This window comes from Phaseolus vulgaris, chromosome 7 (assembly GCF_051622355.1).
Source record: "Phaseolus vulgaris cultivar YP4 chromosome 7, ASM5162235v1, whole genome shotgun sequence".
Taxonomy (NCBI): Eukaryota; Viridiplantae; Streptophyta; class Magnoliopsida; order Fabales; family Fabaceae; genus Phaseolus; species Phaseolus vulgaris.
The window spans coordinates 53,491,913-53,516,866 of NC_143504.1; the positions used below are offsets into that span (position 1 = coordinate 53,491,913).

Genomic DNA, 24,954 nt, shown 5'->3' on the forward strand with positions numbered 1-24,954 from the left:
TATAATCGATTATCGACATGATGATAAGTAACTCAGGAATATATTCTCTCATAAAATATAGTTCAAAATTGATTATGTACCTAAAAAGATGGGATTGAAAATGATATAAAAAATAAGTTTATGATCGATTATGTATAGTTTTGAACTGACTGATTATCTCATATTACATACTCAAAATTGATTATGTATCATTTTGAACTAAAGACATAATCAATTATGCCACATTACAAATTTACATAATCGGTTAGGCAATATTATGTATCGTTTTGAATTGAACTGATCATCTCACATTACACACTCAGTTGATTATGTATCATTTTGAACTAAAGACATGTCATGCCACATTACAAACTCGCATAAATTTGAACGAAAGGTATAACCAATTATGTCTATTTACACGTACACATAAATTTGAACGAAAGGTATAACCAATTATGTCTATTTACACGTACACATAGTCGGTTATGTGGTTGAGATAATTATTATGGACGTATCTCTTCTCTTTTTTCAACCATTAAACCTTATCTTCATGCATGAATACAAGACCTCAAGCTCAAGGCACGAGAACGAACAACAAAGGTGAGACTATGTGTGCATTAACTCAGTTTTTAATCTACCAATTCAAACCTTTAGCTTCAATTAGTGGTCACAGGAATCAACACTGTATGCGTGGTGCAGAATCTTAACTGAAAAGAGCACATACTTTATTGTACTGACTCTATCTTGAACACATTTTCAGATAAAGCAAACGGTAAGGATTCAAAGTGAGAAACAGTTTGCCTGATTCAGAGAAAGATTTATCTCAACTACGTGTATTGTGGTACAACTTGAACCTCACTTTGGGCTCATTAATGAAAAATCTAAGCATAATAACACGTCAAATTCTTCCTGCACCATATCAATTCTAACATCCAATCTCTGCTATTTGAAATGACAAAAATCTCCTCAAAAATACAAAAATGACTATAAATAAAAAGAGGGTGTGGATAAAAATTACTTTCAAAACTTTATTTCCAAAAATATTCCAGATTTAAATTTCCAAACCACATTTTTGAATTTTGAAAATTCTTATCCAGAATGCATTTTCAATTTTGTGTTCTGAACTTTATTTCCGACATGTATTTTTTTATTTGTAATTTATATTTATTATTTTAGATTTTCAAATCTGGAATAAGGATAATTTTGAAAAATTTGAAAAATATAGGGTGCAGGTTAAAGTGATATGATGCAGGAAGAAATTGTCTAATAACACTTGGCCGAAGGGTAACCCTCGTCAACTCTACATTTACTCCCCCTATTAATGGCAAATCGCTTAAACAAACTTGGTTTTGTAAAGCAAAATGGAACTTAATCGTATTGGGGGGCTTACGTCCAAAAGCTATTATTATTTAAGCATTATTTCAGTCGCATGCTGAATTTTACTCGCATTAATATTTTCAAGACAGTGGAAGTAAATGCCTTTCAGACACTCTCAAGGTAAAGTTAAGAAAGACAACTTTGACTGGTCATAGGCGAATCAACAAATATAACCAACAAGATATGTAGTTACTGAAAAAAGCATGGGTAGTTTCTAATGGAAGATATACACAAGGAACATATATATGTACAATTCATTGCCTTTTGCGAGATTGCATCATCAATTACAATTTTATATATATCCCTTTCTTGTGGAGGAAACCAGCAAAAATACCCCAGAATAAAATCTCAACCGTTACAAAGGCCATTGTACCCCACCTTTCGGAATGAAGTATGGCCTGCATTAAAGCTTCAGTGGCGTCAACCTGCATATTAAATTACCAAATAACCAAATTTACTAATTAAGTATGAAAAAGGTAATTGCAGCGATATCCCTCCACCAAAAATGCAGTTGTGACAAATTAAGGAATGCTAGAAAAACGTAGTTTTCACAATTCTCGCCATATGGAAACAAACCATGCTATATTTGTTCGACTATGAAAATGGAGTTAAATAGCTTTTAGTTTACATTTTGCTTGTGTAGAGGGTGAAAAATACTTTGAATCATTTCAATTGCAGTGGACAAAATATGTGAATAGTTATGTATATAGGTTGCACTGTACATTCAGCACTGTCACTTTTTTCTCGTACAAAGCAAGTGTGAAGCAATTTATGATTCCAAATTCACCAGGTACTCAAACAAGTATAATCTACACATCCTCCACAAACAAAGAAGGCAAACGGTTTGGTTAGTATTTGGGCAAATGCCACTTGACAGGGCAATAGCAGTTTAATTCTAATTCCAAAGAGGAGTTTACAGAAATCTAGGATGGGGAATGTTAACTCTCATTAGTAAAAGTTTAATCTTCAAAGGAAAAACAAGCTCTAGGTATAAACTTATAATAAAAGAGGAGATATTCAAAGAATCAATCGGAAACAAACATTACCAAATTATTTTCAGGAGCATGCCAATAGAAACCCTGGATAACTGCTGGGAAAATGTCACAAGCTGCCAATGCATATACAATAAGAGCATTCATTCCCATCCATTGCAGTAAAATTGTAGGCTTTCTGTGATGTTCTATGTCAACCTGCAAGAAAATATGTTTCGATGAAGTTGCATGTTTTTAAACATTAGCCAGCAATTATAGTCCCCTATTAAGAACAGAATGTCAATATGTTTTTTGGCAGTGATTCAATTGGATTAAAAAATGGGCTCAACAATGGGTGGGTGGCTGCTTATAGGCTCAACAACTGCACCACATAAGGCTATCGGGCTGTATGGGTCCAAACAATGGCCCTCAAAACACATGTACATTTGTCCATTGGGAGTAGGAGATTAACTGCATGAAGGCCTACCACCTTTTGTTTATTTGCCTATAATCTCCGCTTTCCTGGGATATAAATTATTTCTACTTAGAACACTAAGATGAACTTACAATGTAATAGATGGCAGTCAAGACTAAGCCCGATGCCCCCGCTGTTATGCACATGTAGCTTAACGTGTACAGTGCTTTTGATAAAGGAATTCCTGAAAAACTATTCTGCTGTTAGAGAATAGAACCTTTTTTTATATTAAGAAACTTATAATTAGAAGAGTACCTAAAATCTCCAGAATGTATCCTACTAACAATAGAGCGAAGGAAAACACAGACCAAAGAAGTACCCTCTTCTTGTTATCCTGAATGGACAAGACACCAGTTGAATCATAGAAATAGACATATCCCAGGGACAAATTTAAATCTTCCACCTAAGGCATCATAAAGGAATCATAATCGAAACCTGCAAAAGTACAATTATGCGCCCAAATTGCAATCCCATGAAACAAGTAATCACGGCCATCAGTGAACTGGAAGATTAAAGAAAATTAATTAGCAGACATTACATTGATTATATTTTAAAGCTGTCAATGCCAATCTAATCTCAAGGATAAAAATACCAATACACGAGAGAACAGTGAAAACATATTAACATAACATAAATAAGTACTCCCCAAAAAATCAATAAAATATCTTGTTTTTGGTGACTCAAATTATAAGATTTAAAACATCATTTTCAATGGCACTCTAATAATTATAAAAGAAGGGATAAAAGGAGGGAGCAGGAAATGTTTTTCCACCTCAAAATACCCTCAGGATCAAATGGTGCAAGGCACCATCCAGGTGAATTTGGAGGCAAGGGTCCATAGTCAGGAGAGTTGACACTACACTCCTGAAAATGAAAATCACGAATAAGATCATTTAACAGATAAGATAAATTAAATTTGAGGCGGCAGTAGATTCAATAAAGGAATAAGGTGTCACTGAGAGGATAAATAACCTCTGTTCTTATGTACACAGGTCGCTGGTATAAATGATCTTCACCAAGAATTAATCTATCAACAAATCCCACAGCATTACAAGGAGGTTCAAGACTGCCCCGCACTTCACAATGAACCTGACAAACAAATATGGTATGTTGAGTTCATTCTCCATGATAACAAAAATACATAACTACAAACCAATTTTTTTCCCGTAGCTAGGGAGAGTCATAAAAATAACACATAATTTAAAAATGATAATAATCACGAAAACCAACCCATCATAATCTATGAAAAATGAAATTAAATGCCAATCATCATAATGTGACACTACACACATCTGCATCTATTCTCTAATATTTATGGATTATCTATGAATAATAATCTCTTTAGATTATTGTTTTCTCAGTTCATTAAGTACGCTACATCATTTTTAACTAGCAAGATGCTTTGCTGCTAGTCTACGATAGTTCATTTTATTAAATGCAAATTAAAGTTTGACTTTTAAAAAGCGAAGATCCATGGATTAGTCAAAGAGAGGGTTTGTGATATTTTGAAGTACAAAACAGAAGCTTATATGCCATCCGAATACTAAACAACTACTTGATAGTATAAGCAAATTTCCAAGGTAACTGTTTGGCCAATTTTAGAATTATAAAAAATAGATTTGTCACAAAAAGAGGTTTTCACTAGCATATAGTTTAGCTTATGTAATTATAAATGTTGTAAGTTCACAACAATGCTCTTATTGGTTAACCAAGCAACTTATTAACAAACAGAAGGGGATACTAAATATGCAATTCTATTTCTAAACAAAATACAACAATTGTAAACACTCTGATCTATGAGAATTAACCATGATCAATAGACAGTTTATGAATAATTCCAAAAATTATGAGTTTCTTTTTCTGAAAATTAAGGGAGGGGTTTCATAAATTATATTGACTATCAGCAATAATAACCCAAATTACATGTAACAGAGTCCAAACAAAAACCTCCCTACTATATTTTAAGAGTCGCTTTTTTACCAGAATTGGAGATGTATAGGGGTTATATACTTGTCACAGATTCCACAAAGGATATCAGCAACAAAAAACAAATTATATGTTGACTTTGTCTACTGTATGCAATGAGTCATGAGTTAAGTGCACAAGAAGAAATAATAAATAAAAAATTTATCATATGTCTTTCAGAATTCAACAAAACAGTGACAATCCTCACACTTTGGATAATTGATAAATGACTGGGCCCAAGCAAATTAGAATGTTCAAAATTCCAATTTGGAACGTAGAGACCATAGAGCAAGCAAAGGTACACAGAGCATAGTAAGATAGAAAACATCCTGCATAAAGAAACAAGCAATCAGCGCCAAAGAATATCATAAGGCAAGCAAAGGTAGTGATGCTGAGAGCTAGTATCTTGGATCCATTAATGTAACCTGAATTTCATTTATATATTTATTTTTGCAAATAGTAGCTTGAAAAGTTTATAAAAGATATGTTTAGGCTTTTGAATAAAGGTCGCATTTAGCCTAACAATGTGAAGGTCAAAATTTCATGATTCACAACTAGTCCATTATTAATCTTTTGTAACAAAGTTCAGGTGCAAGTTGTAGCATTAGTTTATATTGAATTGTCAGGTTCTAATGATAGCTGAGACATTTTCATCTCAAGAGACTAAAATCCAATCAACAAAAGTTGGAATTAAATCAGAATACGCAGAAAAAAATGTTTATCTTAATCAAGTTTTCACCTTAAAATCCAGCATAGTGAACTGTATATCAAAAAGATCCATGACACATGACAAGTACGTCCATTTCATAATGTCAAAAATTAAAACTTAAGAGCATTATAGAACCCAAAGTAATATGCATCATTTCATGAATCAGGTGACAGAATCTGCATCGGTATGTATGAGAATTAGCATAAAGAAATCATCTACTATACAAACATTTATAAGAAAATGACAAAAGCATGGCATTGTTATGTGTATTTTATAGTGATATTCAACATAGAAATCTAAACTTTTAATTGCCAAGCTCAATCCCCTGAAAAAAACTAAACACAAGAAAAGTAAACTAACCACTGGATGGAGTATTTCCTCACAAAAGCTGCCGGTGAGTCAACCAAAATATTATGGTTTACAAGCCAAATCTCTGATATTGAGGCCAAGAAATATCCAATAGATATCCTCTGGGTACCATACAAAGAAATCATGCATCAAACTCATGACAATTTATAAAAATTAAAGTGATAGGTGATTGCTTATTTTCTTAAGTGTCAACCTTTTTTTCTCAGCAGTAATACCTATATCCTAAAATAGTACAATAGATATCCAATAGATATCCTCTGGATACCATACAAAAAAATTATGCATCAAACTGATGACACATTTATAAAAATTAAAGTGATAGGTGATTGATTATTTTCTTAAGTGTCAACCTTTTTTTCTCAGCAGTAATACCTATATCCTAAAATAGTACAACTAATTTCAATGACATATGACCCTTCTACTTATCGCAAATCTGAAACCATCCTTAACATAAAACATTACTGAGAAAACATTGGATGTACTTTCCCAACACAATTCACCAAGCATTGACTATAGTCAAAAAGTGACATTATAAAGATAGCAAGTGAAAATCACTCATTAACCTATAGATAAAACAGATAAGTTATTTGACAAAATACCAATTAAACTGCCAATTGTTAGCAGCATGTAGTGAATCATAAATAAAATTACATGTACAACAATAATACAAAACCTACTGAATTAGAAATAACCGAAAGAAAAAAGCAATAAGTTACGGTTAACAAATTTACTGATAGCAGCTACCTGAAGTACACCAAACCAGCGAATCTTGCTCAAATCAACTCCATACGTCAATTTGCCACGTCCATGGAAATACCCACCTATGAATAAGTTTCAGACAAAAGCATTAAAGCAAGGGTTTTTTTCAGTTGCGTCCCTTATACATACATATAGAGAGAGAATTACTACAAATACACAAAACCTGGATTTAAATAATATGGACAATGAATAACAAGTTGCTCAAAAGAATACATGGGAACCTTGCGTGACAAGTTTCAGCGGGTAGCATACCTTGAAGTAACAGCCCCAAAAGGAAAAGCTTAATTGTCCTCAATACAACCTTTTTCGTGGCTTTCGGTTTGCTAGAGACTTTCTGAAAGATTGTCCAAGAACGAAAACTTCATTCAAAGTTATTGTTATTTCATTATTTGAGCGCCTATAAATAAGAAAGCCATAAACCCTAAACAGCACTCATTAAGTGATATACAGTACAAACCCGCAGCATAGAACACGAGTTTCGTAAATTTTACGAAAATTTGGGAGATTGCGTACCTTGAATACAAGAGCAATCGAAACGCCAACCACAAAGAGAAAAAATGGCATTACAAAATCGGCTAGCGTCACCCCAAACCATGGTGAATGATTCAAGGACGGGAATTCTCTTCCCACATTATCAACTAATATCATCAACTGCAGCAGAGTTTAAGAGATTCATTTTAATGCAAGAAGAAGCAACTACAATCCAGTTATTGAAATCACAAGATGGATACAAGTAAGTAACTGACAGTAAAATTAAAAAATAATTGTCTTATAAGCTAATTTTCTTCGCGTTGTTTAATCGATGGTAAGCAATTAACGCTAAGCTAGTAAAAGTATTTAGAACCGTGTTGAATTAGTGGCGCTTTCGATTGAATGATAAACATGAAGTAATTGAAGTGATGAAGGAAGTAGCGGAGACGAACCGCAACGGTTAGACCGCGGAAGACATCGAGAGAAGCAAGGCGTTGGTTAGGAACGGAAAGAGAGGGTAAAGATAGCGTGTCCGTGTGACTGAATGGCAAAGAAGTGATAGTGTCTTCATTTTGATGAAGGATATGAATTGAAGAATCAAAATCATGGTTGATGATGAGAGGTCTTTCCTGTTCTTCTGCAACACCATCATCTACCTCACTCGGCATTTCTTCCCACGAACTCCTCTTCGTTCCACTCCAAGTCTCCCACGAGGCTATTTTAGTACTTTTGCCGTTAGGTGGGGCTTCTGTATTTGGGCTGAAGCCCGTATCATAGTTTAAAAAATGCACAATTGCTCCCTGCACCATATCATTGCACCCAATTCCAATGGAAAAGATGAAAATGCCTTAATGTATTATTTGTTGTTTTGCGGATTTTTTTATCTGAAATGGGTTTCTGATTTTTTTTTCCAAATTTTTATATCCAGAACACAAAAAATTCTTCCGATCTATTTTTTCGGAATGTATTACTTTCTATTCAGGATTTTCATTTTTGGAATAAAGATTATTTTTTGAATTTTAAAGTTGAAAAATGTTATGTATAGGAAGAATTTGTCTAAAAAATATGGAATGTACTATAAATTAACCTGGATTGTAGAGTTCAAAATGAATTTCTTTTAAAAAATACATTCCAACTTATATAATCTAAAATTCTATAATTTAGAATGATTTATCTTTAAAACATATTTCTAAAGTATAGAATCCGAAAAGGATTTTTGGATCCAATAGTACTTTCTTAATTCTGTAATCTATAATCTATTTTTAAAAAAATATTTTAGATTGTAAAATTTAGAAGTATATTACGATCCAAGAGCTGTAAAGAGAAAAAAAATTACAATTTTTAATTATAAAATCTAGAATGTATTTTTAGTTTTGTGTTCAGAATTTTTTTTCCAGTATGTATTTTGTTATTTCTCAATTATAATTATTATTTTGGATTTTTTAATTTAGAATAAGGGTAGTTTTGGAAATTTAAAAAATTGATATGGTGGAGGTTAAAATTGATATGGTGCAGGAAGAATTTGCCTTTTTACAATGGGATGATAGGAGTTATGGAGATGCATGAAGAAAGAGACTACGCCTCCAGTATAATCGGCCAATCTTTTACAATTATAGTTTATATTATTAATTATTAATAAATGTGATTAAATGGATGATTTTTTTGTAAATAAGAGTTGAAGCAAATAAATTTGCTTAGGTGGAAGAGTGATTTCTTAATGAATAGTAATTAAAATATTATCTTTTGTATTTAAGTAAAAATTTAACGGAGAATATAGGTTTTGAAAAAACAAATTTTTAATCAGTTTATTTTGTCTTTTATCAGTGAGAATATATCCACAATAATCATATTTTTATATGTAGTTTTTCGCATTAATTCACTGTAAAATTACATTAACTAATAATTATTTTTCTTCCGTTCTAATTGAGATATTAAAAGTTTGTATCTTCTTTATTTTAAAGATTTCTATTTTTTTTTTCTTTTGTTTTGCATTCGATTTGTCAAAAAAAATAGTAATGATTTTCTTTGACTTTTTGTTTATATATATATATATATATATAATTCAATTTATGCCATATTTATAGATACCCAAATCATTAAAAAATTAAATAGTTATAATGAGATATAAATGAATTGTATAATAATAACATATAACACCTATAACTAAGTTATAATATAATTTATGTGTCTTCAATATTATATTTAAATATTATATTAAATGATCAATTGAACCGTTTGAATTTAGTTTCTATTAATTATTTCTAATAATAGTTTGAACTCAATTATAGTATACAATGGTACTATCTAATTCTAATATACAATAGTACTCAAACAATTTACACTCTTGGATTATAATTTAAAATATACAATTTGGAGAGTGAAATCAACTAACTTTTTAAATATTTTTATCCTTTGACTGTAACCGGTCAAAAATTGATCAGTCAACCATTCCAAATCATATTTTTTAAATATTTAATGCATTAAAAAATACATTAAATATTATTTTACCTTTTTTACCAAATTTATTTTTGTCCTAGTTTTCAGACAATAAGCTCTCTTAAGACCGTTATTAAAACCACAACTTTATATTAATCATGACCTAGGTGGCGATGGTGCATAAAACAAGTTACACTTTTTTTTCTCTTGGTACTGCATTTGCATGATTTTGCTATGATCCAACTACATGTCATTTAAGGCTGGGAAAAAAAGGGAAGGAAAATAAAAGTTTAGCAAATTTCGCAGTAGTTTTCCTAAAATTAATCTGTAATACAAGCTTCTTAATTCGACCATCCTCAATCATAGTTTTCTGTTTCTGTCATTACATTATTCTTTCTCCAAATTTAATATAGCACAAGATGTCCTTTAGCATCCAAAAGCTTACCCAGTTTTTCTGCCACCGTAGTTAAAGTCGCATCGCTCTTGCAGAATGCAAACCTGATGTATCTCTTCTGGTAGGAATAACGTAGGTTAGAAACTTCATCTGATGATAAGTTTGTATGAAAAAATCCTCGTCCTGGAACAGCCACTACCCCTGCTTCTAGTATTAGTTTCTTCACAAATTCTACCTGTGAACAACAAAACATTTATTGCTAGAAAACAGTAGAACAATCAAATTGTTACTTATATGGAGTCAAGGAATAGTTACTACACTAATATCCACAAGAGAAGAGAGTAAAGAGTGCACATACATCTGAAAGTAGACAATTGTCAGGAAGCTCAGCAAATAAAAAGAAGGAGCCCTGAGGTATAAACTCAATCTTGAAACCTACTCCCCCTAGCAAATTTATGATATAGTCTCTTTTTGATTGATAATCCTGCATAGATTAAAAATAACACCAGGAAAAAGACAATTAAGAAATATAGCATTTTGTTCTGAGGAGAGTGAATACTGCCATCAAATGTAATTTGATCTCTTACACTTCGTAGTGATTCAAAGTATTCAGGAGGACTTCTCAAAGCACTCAACGCAGCTTCCTGAAAAGGTGCCGGAGCACAATCTGTAAGTCTAATGTGGATATTTTTTATAGCAGATGCAAGAAAAGTTGGTGCAATTGCCCATCCAACCCTCCAACCTGATGATACATGACAGATCAACAGTGAGTTAGTTCTTCATAGAAATAATGATAAAGCTAAAAAACTTCCAGCTTTCACGTGTTTACCTGTGACACTAAATGCTTTGGACAAAGAAGATGTTATTATAGTCCGCTCTTGCATTCCAGGAAATGAGACAAGGGATATATGTTTTAGATTGTCATACGTTATGTGTTCATATACCTACATAAAGAATCCAAAACAAGGCAAAACATACATTATATAAAGAAATGCTCTACTCTTGCATATTTTAAATTCCCAGTAACTTCTATGCTTATGCTAAAACATGCAGAGAAGTACCACAATCCAAGTTAAAAGCAGATAAAAGTGATTACTTTTCCAAGAGAAATCAATTAATAGAAAAAAATAAGTATACTATGATGAGATAGTTAGCATGCCTAAGCTGTGCCCCTCAAACCACACACACATGTGCGCTCGCGCAAGGGCAGAAGAAGAATCATATATCAGACGTGTATATCTAATTCTTTTAATTCATGCCACAATATCATGTTTAAATCCTGAAATTGTACAAAGTAAAGGAGTACATACTTCATCTGTTATAGCCAGGCAATTCCTGCTGCAGCATTCTCCAGCAATAATCTCAAGTTCCCCTTTTGTGAAAACTTTGCCAGTAGGATTGTGAGGACTGTTTAAACTTTTTGTCAGCATTTTGTATTTCATGTCATGAAACTGAACATTTTTAACAGACATTTGTGACGTGTAATAAAAAAATTTGTAGTGTGTGATTGCTTTTATTATAACAGTCGCTGCAAGCATCCGAAATAATGAAAGGAAAACAAGCATCTCCTCAATGCTTAACCCTTTCTAATAAGCCTGCAAAAGAGAAATTTGCAACCACATAAAAAAAAGGAAATACTGCCATTGCCTCCGCAAAATTCGGCATATCAGATGCGTAATACTTGGGAATGGATAATTCGAATCATTTGTAACATGCAAAATTTAAAATGATTACAAGCTTAAACCATAAATTGATAGGAATAGCATTTATAATTCACATCTTTACTTTAAAAAATTCACTGAATCGCTAATCTAATGGTTGAATTGAAGGATATCAAGGGAACTAATCTGAGGAAGGAGGCTTCCCCAGATGAGGATGAAGTCTATCTAAAGTGGAGGCAATAATGAATTTGTAACCTGTTCAGTACTACGACTTTAGTTCTCTCAGTAAATGATCCGAGTAATTTGCTTGAATCCAGGGTCCATTGAGGTGGATCAAGTGGCACGTGAATCTGTCCAATTAAGTTTACAAAAACAAGGAGACATTACACACATAAAGGACAAACAAAAAATTACAAAATGTAGTATCAATAACACATCCGAAGACAACAAACATCCTGAACCTGCTAAGAGCAAGTGTGTTAGTGTAAATTGTGTTTGTTATTTAGAGGATGATACTCTATATAAAACATTGCATTCTTCATCATTGAAGAAAAGTAAATTCCCTAATTTTACACTTCATAATCTGAGTTCTTTCTCTTTCCTTGTGTAAATCTCTACAGGATCATTGAATCAGGTGAACATGCATTGTACACAGAAAAATGGACACAACACCCACAGAAAGAAAGCTACACTACTAATCATTGTTCATAAATCATGAGTAACAATATATGATACAAACATAAACAAGGTAGAAGATAGCAAGCTTACAGGGACTCCACCGGCCAGGGTAACACATCCTTCATATGATTCATAGGAAGGGTCGAATAGTATGACCTCGTCACCCGGGTCAATTGCTGTTTGAAACAGAACATTCAACAACTCATAACCTTAAAGTTTGTAAACTAAACTAACAATGCTACGAGAACAAGAAAACAGAACACACTTGCAAAGATTGCAGCCGCAAAGGCCTCGCTTTGACCGCAGCAAATAGCTACGTCCGTAAGAGGGTCGATATCTAAACCATGCCTTTCCTTCATCATCTTGGCCAAGTTGTCGCATACACCTTGCACGTGCCTAGTTTAATTTCATCAATTGTTGGGAAAATGAAGACATGCAGAAGTTAAGCAAGGAAGTTAGGTTATGGTAGTAGTTGTTTGATGCTGTGTGAAGTGAAGAAACCTGTACTGGTTGAAGTCGGAGTTGATGGCGGAAACGGCGGCGATTTTTATGTGGGGAGGGGCGGGGAAGTCGGGGAAGCCCTCGGCGAGGTTGATGGCGCTGCATCGCTGAGCGAGGTGGGAGAGTTCTTGAATGGAAGAGGGTATGATCTTCTTTGCTCTGCGTGACAACTTTCTTTCCATTGCTTTTATTTGTTTTTCTCTTTCTTAGCACTTCATCTCGTGCCTTATCTTTATCTGTACAGTGATTAGCCTCTGAACCGGGTTTTTTTACCATACTGGGACATTTTTTTTCTATTTAACAAAATGAGCTTATTTTTTTAAAAATTATAAATTTAGATAAATCGTGTGAACTTCTTCCGTGATTCATCAAATTGGCATGGCTTTTTCATCAACGACTTACTCAAATTTTTAGTTTTTTAAAAAATGACCTCATTTTAATAAAATGAGAAAAAAAAATAGTTCCACAATGTTTAAAAAGAAAACCTCTGAACCCGCTTTTAACTACAACTCACTTCTTAAAAAAAATTATACTTCAATATACAATTTTTTTTCTAAAATTTCAATTTTTATATAAAATTACAAAAATATCTTTTTCTATATCATCAATGGCTCAAATTAAAAACACAAACTTAATCATTTTTAAAATTAATATTTATGTAAATTTATTTTATATTTTCATATAAAATATTATTATATTATTTTTAGGGGTTCTTAAATGAAAAATATTTTTTAATGTGAATAGTTATCATCACCCAAAATATTAAGATGCCATGGGAGGTGTGATAAAAAAACAAACAAAAAAAGAAGGAAAAAATAAGATGATGTATATAAAATAAGGGGGAAAACCTATTCATGTGAATAAATGGAAATAAAATATGTTTTTGGCTAATTTAACAAAGGGTGTAATCTTTTATTAAATTTATCAAAATGGTTAAATTACAAAATTTGTAAGGAAAAAAAGTAAATTTTGCACAGAAAGAGGAGTTTATAAAGAAAAGTGTACTTTCAATCGTGTTTCCAAAAATTCTTTCTACTATTTTTTAAATTGTTTATTAAAAGCACAAGTTTAACATTATATTATATATTTTTATTTTTATTTTAAATTGTGCCTGTAAACATAAGTTTACTGTTTTTTTTACTCTGTGTAAACAAGAATAAAGAGATTGATTTTAAATTAAATGAATTCTCATTGAAAGAGTGATGGAAGACCATCTGGAAGAACACATATTGGGTCTTTAACTAGAGTCATGGCTAGAAGAATGGAAAAAGAAGGAATTCATAAAACTCTATTTTTATGGAGAATTAATTTTTAACTTTTCTTCCAAATTTCCTAACCTTATAAATTTGTAAAAAGTAGTATATGCTTTATTTTGGGCTTGTATTTTGGCCATTATCTTGAGTCAATTTTCATGGGTCATGTATTGGACCAATTAGAAGGGTGTAAATAGAAAAAGAAAGAGTCTAGCTAGAGTTACAATTGAGCCTTGGACCCAATGCAACTCTAGACCATCTAGGGTGCACAAATAAATTACTAGAGTGCAAATAGAAAGCATGGAGTGACAAGGAAGGCATGAAGGTCCACATGGCATCTCCTTAATGGAGAGGATTCTCTCCAATTAGAGGAGGACACTTGTCAACCTCTAATTGGAGAGGATTTGCTCCAATTAGAGAGAGTCATTTGTCCTTCTATGAGTGGAGAGTTTTTAGGATTAAAGTTTGCACCTTGGCTACACAGAGCACTATAAACACAAGTGCTAGCCCTCTTGAAAATCATATTTGAATTGATAACGAAATGTTGCCCAAGTTGCTAGCTCATTTTTCTTCAAATTCTCACTCTCAAGTTTGCACTTCTATTAGTGTTTTGCTTGAATCTTCTTAAAAGTTGGTCACACCTCTTCTAAGCCTCTACCTCTCCTCTTCATTTCATCTTCACCACACTTCAATTCAGCCATTGATGTCACTTTCAAGTCCACTCTTCCGCAACATACACAACTACAAAAAAAAAAAGCCAAAACAAGCTAGTTTTGCATCAAAGAGTGTAGTATATATAAAAAGATTTGATCTCATCTATTCCAAAATTGTAACTATATAGACAAAGAAATAATATAAACCTAATTATGTCTATTTAATCAACTGATTATGTCATATAAGAACTAATTATATCATATAATAGCTGATGTATAATTTTCTTAATAATTAATTATATCATATAATAACTGGTATATAATTTCATTAATACTTCTCCTCAAGTGGGAGAGTGTAAGCTGCTCTCTTGCCAAGCGATTTTGTAAAAATAATTGCCAACTACACCGTTGTAGAAACATAACATGGATGAATCACACTTGTTTGGAGTTTTTTCCTGACAATCAATCTCAATGTGTTTTGTAAGTTCGGGAAGATCTGAATAAGCTTCAATATATAAAGCTAGTTGATTATCACAAAATAACGAAGTCGATTTGTGCAATTCAACATTCAAATCCCGAAGCATATATCTCAACCAAGCCAATTTCATACAAGTATTTGGCGACGAACGTGATACATTCGTTTGTTTCTTCAATTTCCAAGAGATGAGGGATGATCCTAGAAAAACACATAAATAAGACACATAACGCCTTGTAGTACGACTTCCTCCCTAATCTGAATCACAATATGCATTAAAAGTTAAATTATTTTTAGATGGTAGAAAAAAGACCTTGACCTGGCGTCCCTTTAATATATCTAAGAACCCGCAACACTGTTTCCCAATGTCGCTTTCGGGGTGTGTTCGTAAATTGACTAAGGGTACGTATTGAATATACTATGTCAGGTCTGGTATATGTCAAGTATATTAATCTTCTAACCAGTCTCCGATACTTGCTCGGGTCATGAAGTATTTCGCATCTTCATTTGTCAGTTTTAAGTTTTGCTCCATTAGAAATTTTTCTGCCTTCACACTTGATAATCCCATGTTTTGTAAAATATCCATTGCATATTTTCTTTAAGACATAAAGAAGTTGAATATGACGAGTGGAGCGGCGGAGAGGAGGTTCATCGAGGGTCGAAATTGGTGACAATGGAGGGTTCTGACGTTGCGGAAGGTGAGGAAGAAGACAGAGTAGGCAATGGAGAGTGAGATGAGGATGGTATGATTGTTTCTGGGAATGAGGATTCTGGAATAGCAACATCCGAGGAATGTGTAGGTGATTCGGAATTGTGATAAAGTAAGGGAATATATGTCATGACTGATGGATATTTTTTTGGTTTGTAAATAAATAAATAAAATGTATATCCCGTTTGGCCATGTGGATACCCTATAAGACACAAATAGATGCACGATGATCAAATTTTTGTTTAGGAAGAACATTGGTCGTGTAACATTCACAACCAAAGACCGGTAAATCTGCAAGAGAAGAAGGACGGTTACATAAGACTTCAAATGGAGATTTGTTGGATAACAATGGTATTTCAATTTATGAGGTAAATGACACATTCTCCTAGAATTCAAGTGAAACATTTAATTCAACCATGAGAAAGCAAACAACATTTAAAATATACCAATGTTTTCAACTTTCTTTTTTTTCATTTAGGTTAGCCCAACTTTATTTATTTTTTCAAAACAATAGCGCTCACTTAATCCACTCTAAAATTTTATAATTCAATATTATTCTTTTGATTTGCGTCCGTTTATCATATGATACTAGGCCCACATTGAAAGATAGATCTCACGTTGTAAGATCGATGTTAAATTATGTAGTTTCCAACCTTTTTAGGGTAGGCTTTTTGACCAATGCTATTCGAACGTAAATAACGTATGAACGTTCCCATCTTTTTTATTGTGGTCATTTTTTTTCTGTCGGATACTATTTTTGTAGTGAATTTAGTTTTTATTTAAATGACATGTTCTTATAAATAATTATTTGAGTGTCAAAATATTAATTTTCTTATATTTATTTATAATCTTTTATGAGTTAAGTTGGTATTATAAATACTAGTGATAAAACTTAGGGCATATCATTAAAAAAGCTAGCTTATCTGACTGAAAATGTATTATTAAATTATTATTTTTACATATAATTGGATAAAAAAAATTGTATACAGTGATGAGAATGGAATAGATCGTAAGACTCCTTACCAAACCATCAGGACCAATTGTAGTGGTTACATAATTCAAGAAAGAAAATATAGTAAAATTATGATGTGAGGTTTAAAAATAAATATATAGTAAATGATAAATTTGTAATTAAATAATATAAAAGAATATTAAAATAATATTATTGGAAATTGTAATATGGTTGTATAGGAAAATGGGTTCTTCATATATCATTCAATGCTCATTCAAGAAGAATTTATAACATTTTCTGAATTTGAAATCTCCAATAGCATATTGACAACTCTCCTTCTTCAAAACTATGAATAATAGGATCAATACAAATAGAAATATATCATACTCACTTACGTACACAGCTAGCTAGCTTAGCAAGAGTTGCTGCAATAATATTACACGTTTTTTTTTTCTTTTTACAAGATTCTCTAAAATTGCCAGTGATAAAGAATGCGATGTATATGTATATGCAGCCAATAAACCTATAAAATATCTCACAAAGCCCATACATATCTTCCTCTGGTTTTTGTCCATCTCTTACCACAGAAACAAATCGTTATAATTTGTTTTAACTGTTGTGAGAAATGTTAAACGATGATGATGAGACAATATCTATGGTAGAGGATAAAACACCGACAAATGGTGCGGCCATTAATACACAACCATATATCGCTCTACCTCGTAACCAAAACCCTTTCATTCTTCTCTGTGTTCTTCTCTTTCTCGTTGTTTCTTCACTTTCATTCCCTCTGAAACAACCCATTTCCAATTCAACAACATGACTAATCTTCCTCTTCTCTTCACCTTTTCCTCCATTATTTTTCTCCTATCATCACCTGCATTAGCCACCGCCACCCAAACTACCTCAGCAGTGGGAAAAGACCAAGTTCCACGATTAATGTGCAATGAGTGCGAGCTTCCACCTCCACCCCCACCTCCAGAAATAAATTGTCCACTGCCACCCTCACCTCCGCCGCCGATACCGTCATCACCTCCACCACCCTCACCTCCGCCGCCGATACCACCATCACCTCCACCACCACCAGCTGTTGTTGAATGTCCACCGCCGCCAAGACCACCGTGTGGAGGTGGAGGTATTGACTGCTTGCTACCCCCTATACCGGGGACACCAGAGGAACCGAAATATTTATCGCCACCGAGGCTTCCGTACCTTCCAGGAACACTAGATCTTGACGGGATCATGAGCGGTGCAAAGATGATACACTTTTCAAGCCCTAGTTACTTCTCCTTGCAATTCTTCATTTTTGTCTTCCTTCTTTGCCTTCCTTATTACTTGTTCATCTGATACATGCATTATTGTTTCCATAATTCTTCTCCTCTCTCGGTGAACGAGGAAAACAAACTGTGAAAGAGAAGAGGGAAGAAAATGAAAAACAATAGAAGTATCTTGACTGAAGCGTCAATTTGTTGTTTAGTTTAGGTTTGTGCATGTCTTTGATAACTGTTGAATGTACCATCAAATAAATTACTGCAACTTCCAGAGTGATATCTCTTTATCTGTTCTCTTTATATATATCTTGCATCTCATGCAGCAGTGAGCTTCAAAATCTGAAAAAAGTAATTAGCATATCAATTAATTGTAAGTTGCAAAATACAAATAAAGATAGGATTAATTATTAAATTAAATCTCAACATTAGGCAAAATACATATTTTAATATTATAAATTTATATTTTTATAATCTAATTTTTTTATATAAATTACACACCTCAAGTGATATTTGCATAAAAAGTTTATTTTTCATTATAATTAAAAATATTTATCACTTCTCAATAAAAAATAAATATTTTATTAAAAATGAAAAAATAATTAAAACAGTAATATATCACTGTACCATTTAATCAATAATTTAAAACAAATGTAAAAGTAATTTAAAAATAACAATAAATAATGTTTGGATATATTTGAGTTTTCTATTATTAGGCTAAAAGGTAAAATAAAAAAATATAAGTTTTATATGGATAAGTTATTTTGAAGTGATAATATGAATAATTTTACTTAACAAAAAGTTAATTTTATAAAAGTTACTAAAAAATATTTTACTTAACATATATTAAATAATTTTATCAAAATTTCATCTATCAATTTTATTTATAATTTAAATTAAATATTTTACCATAGACATAGGTGTTTTAAATACTTTAATCAATATCTGGTTTAAAAACTACCATTAGGGTTTCGTAAAAAATATTATATTCTAACCAGCAACCCTCTTATGTACCAAAGGAAAAAGGAAATTGCTTAACGGTAGGAGAGGAGTTTTTAACAAAAAGCAAGAAAATGTTAATGAATTTGATCAATTTCTGTCAATTTTTTATTCTTCTTTTTTAAATTAGTTTTAACCAATAAAAAGGAAACAAGTGTTTCTTAGTTAACTTTGGAACGCGGAGAAAATTTATCAAAATAATAATAATAATTTAAAACAAAATTAATTAATTTATAATCTAAAACTAATCTATATGAATTAAAAAAATATATTTTGAATAAGCTAGTTGAAAACAAGTTTTACTGAGTAATTTATATATAAACTAATTTTAATTTATTTTAAAAGTTAATATATATATATATATATAAGGGATAAGTTAATTCCAAATTGCCTTTGAACAAAACTATCCTCCAACCATATGGTAGAATATTAAACACCCTAAACCCTAAATCCTCCATCATTATTTTTTCCTCTTCCACTTACTTTTGTACTATTTCTTTAATAAGAACAACATTGTATAGTAAGTTTTTATAACACAATATGACATATTCTTAAAAACTTGAGAAGAAAAAGGTATGGATAAATAGGTAAGTTATATTTATTTTTTCAAAAATTCTTTGTATAAGTTTTCTAATCTATATAATATCATAAAAGATAATTCTTTGTTTATAGTAAAAGAAATTCACCTTAATAAAAATAAAAACATATTTAAACATTTATAAACATCCTCATAGAATTTCAGGATGATAAATTTTTTTTTTAATTTTTATAAATTGTAAAACTTAAAAAGCTTGCCGTGTATAGTTTATATTAATAGAAAATTATTAACTGGAATTGTAAAGGAAAAATCATAAAACACCATATATAACCAACATAACATTTCTTCTAGTTTTGCATAATCTCCTCTTAAATATTTTAACCAAATAAAATCCAACACATGACAAATTGAACCAATAGAAAACAATATTCATTCAAGAATAACAAAAAACTTCTTAAAATTCAGAAAAATTACCAGAGGTTGCGAAGGCACAATAAACTTATGAAAGTGTATTATAAACATCATTGACAAAAATGTTAAAAATATTTCCAAAATTCTCTTTACCTAATTCTTACCAAATATATTTTAAAATAATTAATTTATAGTCGTATAAATTCTCACTTCTAATCGAAACATGTCTGACCATATTTATTCTTCTATATGTAACAAAATATTACTAATTGTTATATTAAATTATAATAATAATTTTCCGGTTTATTAATATGATATCAAATGCTTTCCTTTTTTATTTCTTTAATTATTTAATTAGTACTTAAATTGTTTCAATCAACCTAATAGGTAAAATATAACGTCTATAAATCATTATCACAATAATATTTCATTAACTAAATTAATTCTTGATATTTTAAAATAGAGAATAAACAAAACATCAATGGCATAAACTTATAACAACGGAGTTGAACACCCAATCACAAAACATGATTTCCATACATGAATAAATAGTATATATGTTGTTAAGCATATGGTAATGTGACCGTTTTACACATGTTTTTTCATTACCATTTGATTTTTGTGTTCAAGGTGATCAATCATGGATGAGAATAATAACAAAATAGAAATTAATATGCTCATTTAAATATAAAGGCAACCTTGATATACTTGGCATGTTAGAACGGTGATTTCATGGGTGGTTACCTTGTGTGAAATAAGGAAAATTTTACATATATATTGTGGAGGTAGGAAAAGTTTTACCTAGCCTTACGGTGAGTACTAAATGTTCTAGCCAAGGTCGGTCGAAATCTGGATGAACTCCTTCAAAAACTTCAAAAAAATCAAAATTGTTCATGTTTTAAAGCTATATGTACTTCCAAAATTTCATGAAGAGTCACTACAAGAAAATCATCAAATAGAAACCAATTTTTAGAAACCAAAATAATTAGCAACCAATGTTTTATCTACCAATTATTTAGTTTCTAAAACCTTGGTTGCTAATTAGAGACCAATTTAGAAACTATTTAACAATAATAGAAAATAATATAAACTAATTTAGAAACCAATTTTTGTTTTAGTTTCCAAAATGGTCTCTAATTTAGTTACTATTGCAACTAATTATTTTGGTCTCTAAAAATTGGTTTCTATTTCATCATTTTCTTGTAGTGAGTGTGTTTGGATTTGGGAGGGGATGTGTGAGGATTTGAAGAAGTAAACATGTAAAGATGTGAGAAGAAAATGTGAAAAAAAAAAGTGAGGTTGTTTGGATGTGTGGGAAAAGTTTATGAGAATTTGTGTATGAAAGAATTTTATTTTTTTTAAGATGTAAAATGTTATTTTACAAATTTACTCTTGCCTATTAAAAAAATTTAATAATGAAATGAGTTATTTTTTAAAAAAATAAACAACTTTCACATATTTATAGATTTAAAAATTATAATTAAAAAATAAACATGTATTAAATATAAATAGATATAATTTAAAAATTATAATTAGAAAAAATAATTTATTCAATAAATTAAATAAATAAAACTTCAATTAATTTATTAAAATATTAATCATGTACTATAAAATTAAAAAATAAATAAAATCTTATATAAATAAAAAAATATTATTTTTTAATATTAAAAGCAACTAGTAATGAAAAAGAAAAAAATACTACATCAATAAAAGTATAATATATAACTCATAAACATAATAATTATACACAAAAATATATTAACATAAACACAACAAAAACTAAATAAAAACAAATATAATTTTTAAAATATTAAATATATACTATAAAATTAGAAAATAAATTACATCTTATATAAATAAATAAAAAATATTATTTTTTAATATTAAAAAACCTTACAATAATAAAAAATAAAAAATATTATAAATAATAAAATAAAATAAAATAAATGAAAATAAATTCAAGATATCTTTTTTTTCATAAAACTCTAAATCCAAATAACAAATATTCTTTAATTTCTTTGACAGTCAACGGTACATCCCCATATAATAGAAAAAAGACTCTCTCTAAGACACCACGGTTGACACGAAGGTGATAGAACCGTATACTCCATTTCGATCTTTTCTGAAGAAGCTCCCTTACCAATTTTTAGAAGGTTCAGCTTAACGAAAATTTTCCAAATCCACCTCCCAGTTTGTCGCCCATTTCCAGTAAAATTGAAAATATCATTCCAAAAACCACAAAAGTACTCATACTTCGTTGTCATCCTACTATATCAACCACGACCTGCAGAAAAGGTAGTTTCAAGTTCCACAAAACTCGGAAAAACAAACGCCCACTTTAAAGCTCTTTTATTTTTGGCTGCCCAATGATACCAACAATTTAAGCCGCCAAATTCTGATTGAAAATTGAAATTCAAACTAAGAATTTGGCGATAAAGTGAACTCTTTTTTCGGCACTGACACGTAGCAGTTACTGTTTTCTTTCCACACCTTCGAGTTCCAACTCCCAACCTAGCCAGGGTCAAAACAGTAACACCGGAAACTTTACTTATCCCTTTTTACATTGTAACATATTTTGTTCTCTCCTCTCTCCGAGAAAAATGGCAAAAGCAAATGGCAAGAACAAATCCACCGATGCGCTCCACCCTCCCTACTTCCAGGTATTACCCTCTCTCCTATTCCAGATTTTAATAACAGCGTTTTCATTTTGTTACGGTTTTCTTTTTAGATGATCGCCGACGCAATAACGTCGTTGAAGGAACGCACGGGTTCGAGTCAACCCGCGATAGCCAAGTTCGTCGAGGACAAGCACAGCAAAGTTCTTCCTCCCAACTTCCGGAAACTTCTCTCCGTTCAGTTGAAAAGTTTGGTCAAATCGGAGAAGCTCTACAAGGTCAAGAACTCCTACAAGCTTTCTTCTACGCAAACCAAGAACCCCAAAACCGCTCCGAAAGAGAAGGAGGTGACGGAGAAGACGAAGAAGCTGAGTCAGGTGAAGACGCCCGAAGCTCTGAAGAAGAAAGCCCCCAGCAAGAAGAAATATGTGGAGGCGGTGGCAGCCTCTGGAGGAGGGAAACTGAAGCAAGCCCCCAACATGAAGAAATATGTGGAGGCGGTGGCAGCCTCCGGAGGAGGGAAAGTGAAGCGTTTGAGTCAGGTGAAGACCCCCGAGGCCATGAAGAAGAAGCCCAATTTATCACCTGCCAAACGCAAGATCACTCCTAAACCTTCCAAGGACAAGAAGAAAGCTAGGAAATGAAATGAAACCAGTTTTTGTCGTGTGATAAAATTTTTTTCTCCGTAGTTTGTTTAGTTCTGTTGCCTTGCAGTGGATTGTTGTTATGATCAGCTTATGACTGTTGACGAACGCAATGTGCTAGTTTAATTTCAGTTTTAGCATAGAAATATGTTCCTGACATTTGCTGTAAGGATCTGGTTTACTAACTAATCAATTTTGAATTGTCTTTGTCTGTTTTAGTACAAGGAAATTAGGGATCAGCAAACATGTCGCAAGATGATATTATAGGTTAGTGCATTTTTTCTCCAACTTCTTATTTATTATCCTGTGTTTTTTCATTTGCCACACCCAAACAATAAATCTTATGACTTGTCTGTTACCTTTTTGTCTTTTGAGTAACCAACTTTTTGAGTTTTTAGAAACGGATTACTTTAGTTGTCTTTTTTCTGATTAAAAAAAAAAACTTTAGATGTCTAACGTTGAATATTTGGATAATGATATGCTTTATATTTTCTGCAGATGTTCACTATTATTCTTTTTATATTCTTTCCCAAGTAACTTTCTGTTATCTTCAGCCTTAAGCATAAGTGTGCTTATAAATTTTGATGTTGCCTTGTTTTGTATGTGTATTTTTTCTGGCAAACTAGCCTAGCCATCGTGGTTGTTGTTTGGGATAATGCTCAGCATCACCATGTCTCTATACTTGTGTTTGGATTTTGGCTTAAAACAACGTTAGAGCCATCAACACGCTTAGTCTTGCGGCTTCAACTTTCTTAGACGTAGAATATGACTAGAAGCTCCATCAAAAGGGCAATTTATAATGCAAATTATGAAACAAGATATGTAGCTAAAAAACTCGATCACTACCTAAGCCTTCATGCTAGTGCCAACCATGAACTAGTCCCAGTTAATCAAGGATCACTATCTTTGATCAACTCCCTTTGTTTCGCATAAATCACCCAAGTCCCAAACCCGTTTAACAACAACACCAAGCCTTAGTTGTGAATCCGCATTTTTGTTTGTCATCTTCCTCAAAACCAGCATTGTCTTGTTTATTCTACGACCAAAGCATCCCTTAACTTTAGAGAAAATGAAACCCTGATCATCATCATCATTTTTCAAGTACCTTCAAAACATTCTATTGGATTTTCTGCATCATGAGTTTTAAACAAAATGAAAACTATGCATCTATATCCATACATGAAAAAATCATGCTCCACTAATTGGGAGGAAAACACACTCAAGAAAGAAGGAAAACAAAAAACAAAGAGTTGGTTTTTTTCATTTAGCAAAAATAGAGTTCAATGTCTGGATATATAGGTTCTTAAACTGAGTGTCTGACAAAGTGAGCATTGTCTAACAGACTGCATCTAAGAGTATCGTCGAGTGTCTAAGAACATCGTCTACCAGAGAGCGTTTGAGAGCATTGTTTAGTGTATAAGAATACTGTTTAATAGAAAGCGTCTGAGAGCACGTCTACCCCCAAAGAGCGTCTAGATGCAAAATAAAACTCAACATGAATATTCTTGCGAGTTATTTAAAATTTTCCATGTCTACACAAAATATTATCACTATCATGATTTGTGTTCATGTGACTCATGAATAACAAAATCTTCGATCAACAAAACTGAAAGAATATCTTCCCTTTACTTATCTTTCTGCACTTTGATGAGAAAATTCATCTAGGGAAGGATTAGAAAATTTCACATGCCC

At 31.7% G+C, this 24,954-nt stretch overlaps 3 protein-coding genes across 6 annotated transcripts; 1 reads left to right on the forward strand and 2 right to left on the reverse strand.

The window, feature by feature from the left end:
* Positions 1 to 1,526: 1,526 nt before the first annotated feature.
* Positions 1,527 to 7,813, reverse strand: LOC137830221 (uncharacterized). Of its 3 annotated transcripts, none has more exons than XR_016523036.1 (13): positions 7,528 to 7,813; positions 7,118 to 7,255; positions 6,857 to 6,938; positions 6,590 to 6,666; positions 5,837 to 5,946; positions 4,976 to 5,096; positions 3,775 to 3,891; positions 3,575 to 3,666; positions 3,238 to 3,304; positions 3,058 to 3,136; positions 2,895 to 2,994; positions 2,403 to 2,546; positions 1,527 to 1,781 (listed from the first exon to the last, which is right to left on the reverse strand). XR_016523036.1 is itself a non-coding variant. In XM_068637414.2 (13 exons), the coding sequence occupies exons 1-13, from the start codon at positions 7,741 to 7,743 to the stop codon at positions 1,641 to 1,643; spliced, it is 1,476 nt and encodes a 491-aa protein (XP_068493515.1). In that variant the 5' UTR covers positions 7,744 to 7,813; the 3' UTR covers positions 1,527 to 1,640. The 3 variants fall into 3 exon arrangements, 1 of the variants encoding a protein (XP_068493515.1); XM_068637414.2 differs by having other exon boundaries at positions 2,895 to 2,986; XR_016523037.1 differs by lacking the exons at positions 1,527 to 1,781; positions 2,403 to 2,546 and having other exon boundaries at positions 2,898 to 2,986; positions 3,122 to 3,304.
* A 1,987-nt stretch (positions 7,814 to 9,800) lies between these two features.
* On the reverse strand, positions 9,801 to 12,980 carry LOC137830222 (uncharacterized). 2 transcript variants are annotated; one of them, XM_068637415.1, is made up of 9 exons: positions 12,746 to 12,980; positions 12,510 to 12,640; positions 12,335 to 12,420; positions 11,822 to 11,916; positions 11,216 to 11,312; positions 10,735 to 10,849; positions 10,493 to 10,647; positions 10,264 to 10,389; positions 9,801 to 10,140 (listed from the first exon to the last, which is right to left on the reverse strand). In XM_068637415.1, exons 1-9 carry the CDS (start codon positions 12,925 to 12,927, stop codon positions 9,916 to 9,918), a joined length of 1,212 nt encoding a protein of 403 aa, XP_068493516.1. In that variant the 5' UTR covers positions 12,928 to 12,980; the 3' UTR covers positions 9,801 to 9,915. The 2 variants fall into 2 exon arrangements, with proteins under 2 accessions (XP_068493516.1, XP_090160564.1); XM_090304438.1 differs by lacking the exons at positions 11,822 to 11,916; positions 12,510 to 12,640; positions 12,746 to 12,980 and having other exon boundaries at positions 11,216 to 11,500.
* A 9,480-nt stretch (positions 12,981 to 22,460) lies between these two features.
* LOC137830226 (uncharacterized) lies at positions 22,461 to 23,480 on the forward strand. Its single transcript, XM_068637419.2, has 2 exons — positions 22,461 to 22,663; positions 22,732 to 23,480. The coding sequence occupies exons 1-2, from the start codon at positions 22,604 to 22,606 to the stop codon at positions 23,260 to 23,262; spliced, it is 591 nt and encodes a 196-aa protein (XP_068493520.1). The 5' UTR covers positions 22,461 to 22,603; the 3' UTR covers positions 23,263 to 23,480.
* Positions 23,481 to 24,954: the final 1,474 nt, after the last annotated feature.

What these genes read in the sequence shown, in the direction of transcription:
- LOC137830222 (XM_068637415.1), bottom strand. Translation starts at nt 12,927, where the DNA reads ATGGAAAGAAAGTTGTCACGCAGAGCAAAGAAGATCATACCCTCTTCC. An exon ending in CCCTGGCCGGTGGAGTCCCT is followed by an intron (nt 11,917 to 12,334) that starts GTAAGCTTGCTA and finishes TTAATTGGACAG; the next exon opens with ATTCACGTGCCACTTGATCC. An exon ending in ACAATTGTCTACTTTCAGAT is followed by an intron (nt 10,141 to 10,263) that starts GTATGTGCACTC and finishes TGTTGTTCACAG; the next exon opens with GTAGAATTTGTGAAGAAACT.
- LOC137830221 (XM_068637414.2), bottom strand. Translation starts at nt 7,743, where the DNA reads ATGCCGAGTGAGGTAGATGATGGTGTTGCAGAAGAACAGGAAAGACCT. An exon ending in TTTGGGGCTGTTACTTCAAG is followed by an intron (nt 6,667 to 6,856) that starts GTATGCTACCCG and finishes ACTTATTCATAG; the next exon opens with GTGGGTATTTCCATGGACGT. An exon ending in TGACTGCCATCTATTACATT is followed by an intron (nt 2,547 to 2,894) that starts GTAAGTTCATCT and finishes ATTTTCTTGCAG; the next exon opens with GTTGACATAGAACATCACAG.
- LOC137830226 (XM_068637419.2), top strand. Translation starts at nt 22,604, where the DNA reads ATGGCAAAAGCAAATGGCAAGAACAAATCCACCGATGCGCTCCACCCT. An exon ending in TCCACCCTCCCTACTTCCAG is followed by an intron (nt 22,664 to 22,731) that starts GTATTACCCTCT and finishes TTTTCTTTTTAG; the next exon opens with ATGATCGCCGACGCAATAAC.